Here is a 9,161-nt window from a genome sequence, read left to right as displayed (position 1 = left end):
CCTCTGTTAGAGGTGTTGCAGAAATGTCTCATTATCGCTTATAGCCAATTTGGCTGCTGTTAAATTACAGCAAAAGGCTATGATAGCATTTTCTTTTACATGTAAATGGTAGTAATCATGTTGCAACAAAACACATTTTTACATGCAGAAATCAGTCTCACTTTACAAAATTTTGCCATTTCTTACATCTATTTACACGCAAACTCTAAACAACCCCTAAATAAATAGATAAAAGGTAATCTCAGCTAAATTTTTAAATTACTATTTTGTAAAAATGTTTGAATCATTACGATGTGATTTATTTATATAAATATTATATATATATTTTTATGATTTATCATATCGTACAATACTATAAAACGTGCATTTTCGGTATTATTTATGATGTTAAAACTATCGATCACTCTTCAAATGACTACTATAAACGCCCTAGATTTAAAATTTAGGGTTTGTTTGCTTGGGTGTGTTTGGTTTTACATATAAAACTAAATACTTTACTTTTGTATGAAAATCTCATCGTTTGTTTCGGTAAGTATCTGCAAATCGTGATGTAATTATTACATATTAGTCTCTTTGGTGCATTTGGTTTTAAGCACAAAATTGGGCCGTGAAAACCAAATCCCGAGTTGGATCCAATGCAGATATATATAACATACACGCATATATATATATATATATATATACATACATACACATACACATACATATACTTTTACATATTTATATAAATATATAGTAGTGTATTTTTATCACATATACATATATATACTCATATACTTATGTGTATATATATATACATATATACATATATATAGTTATACAAATATATATATATATGTGTGTGTGTGTATATACTAATATATATATATATATATATATATATATATATATATATATATACATGTATACTTTATACTATATAGATGTGTATATATACTATATATATATAGGAATATATACACATATATATACATACACACATACACATATGTTTACGATTATTCCATATTTATAAATCCTTTTAAAAGAGAAAACATAAAAATGTATCCAACAAAACACAAGATCGACCTGGACTGCATGTATTTTCAAAACCAAAGTATTTTCTAAAGCTCACATCGCTGACCTGTATCCACTCGCATTTAGACTAGCATCCAACCCAAATTCGCCACCTTAGTAGGTGCTCTAAAATTAACTAGTACTCATATATAACTATATATTGATCTTTAACTAATAGTACTTCATGACTCTTCAGCTTTGGATATTTCGAACTTGATATCGGGTTTAACCAACAAGGAAACAGGCATGTTGTGGAGGAATTGCTACTGGTGAAAATGACCTAGCCAGTAATCGTACGGCCAATTCGCGTTTATCTTAGTCACTGAAATATCTATTCGAATCACCGAACTTAATAGGTGGAATATTTCAACAAGGTTACGCTGACTTTGTTGTGATCTTTGAGGACGTTATTCTAATGAAATAAAAATACCACAACCTGCACCATCACATAGATGGTTTGTAGAGTTCGTTTCAAGTTATTAATTTTTTTCTCCTATTTTCTATAAAATATTGTGTGTGTTCTTAATTATTGTTATTGACTTACATCTGATATAAAATAGGCTGCTAATTTTTCTTATATATATATATATATATATATATTCTTTTACACATATTTTTTTATTAATATTACTATTTAATCACAAAATACTTGAGATTAATTATTTTCAATAATAATTTAATTAAATATTATTTAGAATGTAATATTTTACTAATAAGAAATATTTATATTTATTTAAAAATTTAATTATAAAATTTTTAATTAGTTTGATAAATAAATAATAAACACATGTTGATTAAAATTTAATTAAAATTTTAAATATTAAATAATTAATTGCACATAAAATTTATAATTATATTAAATTATTACTTATAATAATATTAAAATATTACTTATAATTAAAGTATTAATTATATAAATTAATAACTTATACTTTTATTATTTATAATAATAAAAATAAAAGATATTGAATAAAAAATTTGTGGTAGAAAAAAGGGGTGGGTTGGAACGACCATGACCTCAAATTTTTGTTTTAGGGTCATAATTGAAGATGACCTTTGTTATACTTATGCATACAGGACAAACCACTATTGAAATATTTGTCGCCATCTCCTCAATAAATACTAAAATATATAGAATTCAATTATTTTTTTATAAATACTCTCACAAGTTCGTTTTTCTATGTAATTCATATGAATAGTTGATATTTTAAATTTTATAAAATTTTATATTAATTTTTATTTAAAAAAATAATTAAAAATATATTATTGAATATAATTTATTATACAAAATAAAAAAATAATATTTGATATCTCATAAATTTTTTAAATGAATAAATAATATTTTAAAATAAAACAGTTAAAAAACCAAAAAATTTCAACACTCTTACTTTTGAATAAATACCCAAAATAAAATATAAAAACTGGTAAAATCACGTGGATGGCACTTTCTTTTATTAAATATTATTGTACTTGTCACGTGTGTTTGTTTTGGGATCTGTGCAAATTTGTGTCACGTTTCTGCATTTATTTAATTTATATCGATTGATTAAAATTAATTGTTTATTTATATTTTTTTAAAAAAAAATTATTATAATTATTTACAATTTTATTAGTCAAATATATAATTTAATATTTAATTAATTATAATTTATTTTTAATTATACAAATATATTAAATTTAAAAATAAATTTTAAAAAAATTATTTAATATCATATAAATTTTGTAATTTTATAAATAAAAAAAAAAGACAAAGAAGTGTTTTAAAACGTGAAAACTAAAAAAAATTAAAATGACCGTTATGTTTGTAAATGATCTAATGGTTACGAACTACTTACTGTGACGTGTGTGTATATATATATATATATATATATGCTACTGTTTTGGTTAAACTTTTAAAAATTAAAACGCTTTTTCAGTTGCAGAAAGCGACTTATTTTTAAAAGTCTTTGAGAGAAAATTAAGTGCTTTTTAACGTTTTTACGTCTGCAGTGTCAACGAAAGACTTTTAATACGTGTGAAGTTCTTTGGATCTGAATTTTTTAAAAGAGACTTTTCTGAAATTGTGAATTACTAAAGTGGAAAGATTCATCGAGCTTTATTTTTATACGAAAGATTATTAATAATGATAATAAAAAAATATTAATGATAATAATAATAATAACTTAATGTATTGTAATTATAATCATAATTATTATTAATTATTGTAACTTAATGTGTTATGATTATAATAGTAATAATTATTACAACAATAATAATAATAATAATAATTATTATTATTATTATAATCATGTTTTTTTATTAATTAACAAGCTAAGATTAAAGCCATTAATTTGTTTAATTATTGAGAGTAAACTATTAACTTACAACACCCAAAAACAGTTTTTTTGATATTTAATATATTTACATTTCTATGTTATATTTAATTAAAAAAAAAGGAATTAAATAAAGTGTTATGTAGTTTTAGAAAAAAAAAATAATAAATATTTTTTAATATTAAAAAATGATAAATAAAAAACATGGGTAATCATTTCATGGTTATTAACTGCTAACAGTGACCTGTGTATTTATATATATATACTAGATATGCATACTAGTCAAACTAGAGTCTTGTTCATCACCATGGAAACCCTAACTCTGATCACCATCCTCCTCTTTCTCCTCCTTATTCTCCTCACCATACTCCGGCGACGCCGACATTCACCGGTGACCAGAACCCAAAACCAGTCAGGCTCTTTCCTGGAACTCATGAAGAACAGCCACCGGATCTTAGACTGGACAACAGATCTCCTCCTCTCCAACCCCTCCGGCACCGTCTCAACCTTCATGGCCATCATCACCTCCAACCCTTCCAACGTTGAGCACATCCTCAAGACCAACTTCAACAACTACCCAAAAGGCTCCTCCTTCACCTCCATCCTCCATGACTTCCTCGGCTCCGGCATCTTCAACGCCGACGGCGACCACTGGCGTCTCCAGCGCAAGACTGCCAGTCTCGAGTTCTCCACCAAAGCTATCCGTGCCTTCATCCTCTCTCGCGTCCATCTCGAGTCCATCTCTCGTCTCCTTCCTCTCCTCACCTCTGCTTCCGTCTCCGGCGAGATCATAAACCTCCAAGACCTTCTCGAGCTCTTCACCTTCGACAACGCTTGCCAGGTCACCTTCGGCCATGACCCCTCTCTTCTCAACGCTTCATCACCTTCCTTCTCCGACCGTGAGCTCGCTCTGGCCTTTGAGGAAGCCACACAGCTCAGCGTTCGCCGCTTCTCTCACCCTTTCCCGTTCATCTGGAAGCTCCAGCGTTTTCTCAACCTCGGTTCCGAACGCCGGCTCAGAGAAGAGGTTGCAAAGGTCCAAGCTTTCGCCATGGAGGTTGTACTGGAGAGAAAGAGGAGGCGAGACTTGACTGGCTCCCTCGGCGACGACCTCCTCTCGAGGTTTATAGCTGTGGACAATGACTACTCCGACGAGTTCCTCCGTGACATCATCATCAGCTTCGTTCTCGCCGGAAGAGACACCACGGCGGCGGCCATAACTTGGTTTTTCTGGCTCATATCTACAAGACCAGATGTGAAGGAGAAGATCATCGATGAGATCAAGTCAGTGAGAGCTAAAACCAAGAAGACGATGGATGAGGCCCCGGTGTTCTCTTTGGACCAAGTGAAAGACATGGTGTATCTCCACGCAGCGTTGGCCGAGAGCTTGAGGCTTTACCCGCCGGTTCCGCTCCAGACAAGAACTTCACTGGAGGACGACGTGTTGCCGGACGGGACGGCGGTGAAGAAAGGACAGACGGTGATGTATAGCTCCTACGCGATGGGAAGGAGGAAGGAGATATGGGGGCCGGAGTGGGGGGATTTCCGGCCGGAGAGATGGATTGAAAAAGGGGAGTTCCGAGCTGTGAGCCCGTTCACGTACCCTGTTTTCCATGCAGGGCCGAGGATGTGTTTGGGCAAAGAGATGGCTCATATTCAGATGAAGGCGATTGCTGCGGCGGTGCTGGAGAGGTTTGAGATCGAGGTGGTCGACGGCGAGAAAGAGAGGGTGAAGGATCTTGGTATCATGCTTAGGATCAAAGGTGGTCTTCCTGTTAGGGTTCATCCTCTGGTGTACTGAATCTACTGATCGTTAAAGTGGTTATTATTATCTTGGCTTTGTTATTAGGGTTTCTTTGATCTTGCACGCGTACGTATGTGCTTAAGAAATAAGTTCATGTAAACTTGAAGCTTTGACGTTTTTCATGCTAGTGATTGTGGTTAATAATCTGCTCCCCACTACTTTTTATTTATTTATCTATTTTACAATAATTTAGAAAACAGTAAATGAATAAAAACGTACCACTTAAATTCAGTTATCTAAAGAAATACTGTAAGTGACGAAATATATTTTTTTTATGATTATTTTTTTAATTTTTTTTTAAGACAAAAGGAGTGAAATTTAAAGTGTTTTAACAAAAATATCCTCCACTCATTGTCTTGCTATCTGACTAAATGATGATCATAAGTTAATTTTTCATTTAGAATCGTAATATTTTACTTGTGAATTCATTTTTCTATGTGAGTTTTCATATATTATGTAAGTTTTCTTATTAGTATGTGCTATTTTTATTTAATATTTTAGCTCCAAATTAAGATATAGTATTTCTACGTAACAAAGTTAAAGTAAAAATTTAAAAAAAATGGATTGAAGTGATGGTTTTCCTTACAATTTTTTATAGTTAAACAAAACTCAATAATGCTAAATTTTTCTTGCCAATATTGAAAGGTAATTTTGGAATAAATTTTTTAAAAAAGATAACAAAGTGAGGTGGGGGTTAGGTGAGATGTTTTTAAACTTAAGAGATTTATAATTAATTTTCTTAAAAAAATCGGTTCAAAACTTCAAATTAGTTATCAACTTAAATTTTATAAAAAAATATATTAATTTTCTAAAATTATTTTTATTAAAAATATTAAAGATTGCAGAGATAAATTAAATTTTACAAAATAATATTTCATTTTTTTAATAAATAAGTTTTATAATTTTTTTAATAAAATTTAAAAAACGTGCACAAGTAAGAAGTAGACTAAGATATTAAATTCATTTTTAATTAATTACATCAAGACGGCTCAGTTGCCGAGAGGATGGAGTTTTTTTTTATATAATTTACAATAGTTAATATAAAATTAAAATACTTATTTTTTCTGTTGTTGGAGTTCGTGAACAAATGCATGTGGAAAAACACTACCTTCCCGTGGTTCCCGCATCAAGAGGCTTTCTAGGTGTACTAGTTTAAAATATAATTTTCTTCTATAATAATGAGTTTGGGATAATATAAACAATAGAAATGAAAATAAGGTGATAAAAATAAGGTCAAAATATCAAACTAGTCCCTCTGTTTTGCGTTTTCTGTCATTTTAGTCTTTCTAATATAAAATTTATTTTTTTAGTCCTCATATTTTTTATATTTTTGTCTTTTTGGTCCCTCTAATTTGACGGATCCCGCCCCTTTGGCCTTTCCAGTGATGAATTGATGAATCAAAAAGATGTAAAAATGCAGAATACTGATGGGACGAAAGAAAGTCAGATATCTGCTAAAGGACAAAAACGCTAGAAAAATACAAATCGACTAAAAAAAGACTTTAATTTTATATTGTATGATTAAAATGGGACGAAAAACAAAAAAATAAAGGGACCATTTTGATATTTATACCTAAAAATAATAATGAAAATTATATTTTATCAGAGGAATAAATTAATTGGAATGGAAAAAGTGATGGAAAAAATAAGATAAAATAATATTTATATCTTTTGTAGTAAAAATTTGATATTTATATAAAAATAATGAGTTATGTATAATGACTTTATAATAACTACATTATTATTAATAAAATATTTTAAATATGATTATTAATTTTAATTAATATGATAAATATTTAAAATAAATATCTTAATTTGATAATTCATTATTTAATTAATATGTATTATGTAGATAATTTCTTTATTTGTAAAATATTCGAGTATGATTTTTATTTTAATTTCTATTATTAAATTATTAAACATTTTACTTTAATATTTACTTTATTTAATTGTTATTAATTTCCTATGTAAATTATATAAAATATTCATATAATAGGTAGAGGATGAAAATTATTAAACATTTTACTTTAATATTCGAGTATATTATATTTTTTTAATATTTTTTATTATAAAATATTTATATAATAGGTAGAGGATGAAAATTAACAAAAAAAAAATTAGGATGAAAAAAAGGATAAAAACTATATATATATAAATATATATATATATATATATATATATATATATATAATTGACTTTTTGATTGGGGCAAGAGTAATACAAGTAGAACCATTATATCCATCCAAACACACGTCATACAAAGTCTGAATGAAGACAAAGATTGGCTTCTAAATATTATAACATCAATCAAACAAAACATTTTTTTTTAATAATTTAAAAAAATAAAAATTATATTAATTTTTTATTATTTTTTTACTTTATTTTTAATCTTGAACAAACCATGAATAAAATTTGCACCTCAATTGTTTTTAATAGGTAGAAAATGAAATCTCAAAATTTTTAAAGTTATTTTGATGATATTAGGTAGACGATTGCAATTGCTAATATCTTTCTATGAAAATGATATCTGTACACAAACAACAAGTTATTAATTATCATTTGTTGTTTTTTATATAAATATATATATATATATATTTTTTTCTGTTGTCATTTTCGTTCCATCGTGATTCACGAACTAAAGACTAAATTGCATCTGTTATTGTTTAAGAATGATAAGCATAGATTGGACTTTACTGATGAACTTAAATTGTATGATTTAACAGTGCATTAGCTTTGATTCCATGTAAAATGTAAAATTAATAAATCATAGTCTTTAATAAAGTTAATAATTTCAATAAAGCTCATAAAATGACAGTCAAAAACGACAAAATGGAGATAAACTTACAAACCCAAAATGGAGATAAACTTACAAACCCAAGGAAATTATCTGGGTCTAGGCAGGAAAGAAGACGGTAGGATTTGAAGAGAGAGAGAGAGAGAGAGAGAGTCCCTGCAAGGTATCAGGGCTGTTGATGGAGGGGCGAACGAGTCTTCTCCGGGACCTCTGGAGGTCGTCGACCGGGGACGCGGACGGAGGGGCGGATGTGTGCTTACCTGTTGGCGAGGTAAGTGGTGGGGTCGCTGTTGATAGGGTGAGCTCGCGGATTTTGAAGGACGACAGCAAGAAGCCGGAGGCTTCATATGCGCAGGTGGTTAGTTCTCCTTCTTCGGGGGATGATGTAGCTGGTAGACCAAGCTTGTCCAAGCTCCAACGGAGCGTGCGTATGTTGCAGCCACCTGTGAGGTCGAAGCTTGTGGGATCGAAGCGGCCGCGCTCGCCGAAGGAGGCCACCTGCGGGCGCTGTTTTCGTACTTCTCATGTTACTGCGGAATGTAGACACCAAGTGGTGTGCCTCCGTTGCTCGGGGGTGGGACATATGGCGGCAAGCTGTAAGGTGGAGATGAAGCGTAGCCCACCTCGTAAACGACTTCATGTGCGATCCAAGTGGCCGTTGACGGGGCCTCCTGCTCAGGGCTGTGCAGAGTCACAGCGTTTACACGCGGACTCTTCACGTCGGGGGTTACCTACACGGTTGGCGGTCTCTCTTCCCGTCTTGCCGGAGGTTGCTACAACACGTGAGGAACTGGAGAAGGTGGCTATCCTCTCTATTGTGGATGGTGCTGTGAACGAGTCGAGTGTTATGGATGTTGTGCCGGCGGTCCTCAACATACAACTGGCCGGTCCAATTACTCCATTGAATGAATGCGATTTCGTGGTGCCGCTGAAGAGTCGAGCGGAGGTGAAGGAGATCTGTAAAATGGGGACATTCAAGGCATCAACGAAGGACGGAGTATGCAGCTTACGTTTGGCTCCTTGGTCGGCTGAGCTGGGAGCTGAGGGTAGAGCATCAGGGAATGGCCAATGGTTACATATTTGGAACCTTCCCTTGCACGGTTGGTCCTGGGGTATCATCTCGGAGGTGCTGCGGCCAACCGGGGAGCTTGTTGCGATATCGCAGGCGGCGACTTCACACAAACGTTTTATTTCA

At 31.4% G+C, this 9,161-nt stretch overlaps 1 protein-coding gene across 1 annotated transcript; it reads left to right on the top strand.

Annotated features, from left to right (window-relative positions):
• Positions 1 to 3,675: 3,675 nt before the first annotated feature.
• Positions 3,676 to 5,169, top strand: LOC120274918 (cytochrome P450 94A1-like). Its single transcript, XM_039281457.1, has one exon. The coding sequence runs from the start codon at positions 3,676 to 3,678 to the stop codon at positions 5,167 to 5,169; it is 1,494 nt and encodes a 497-aa protein (XP_039137391.1).
• The last annotated feature ends 3,992 nt before the right edge of the window (positions 5,170 to 9,161 follow it).

Source organism: Dioscorea cayenensis, chromosome 13 (assembly GCF_009730915.1).
Source record: "Dioscorea cayenensis subsp. rotundata cultivar TDr96_F1 chromosome 13, TDr96_F1_v2_PseudoChromosome.rev07_lg8_w22 25.fasta, whole genome shotgun sequence".
Classification (NCBI taxonomy): domain Eukaryota; kingdom Viridiplantae; phylum Streptophyta; class Magnoliopsida; order Dioscoreales; family Dioscoreaceae; genus Dioscorea; species Dioscorea cayenensis.
Note: the sequence above shows the minus strand (reverse complement) of the source record. Positions and strands in the feature narration are given on the sequence as shown.

Bases quoted from the DNA above. Each gene is read 5' to 3' on its own strand.
- LOC120274918 (XM_039281457.1), top strand. From the start codon at position 3,676: ATGGAAACCCTAACTCTGATCACCATCCTCCTCTTTCTCCTCCTTATT.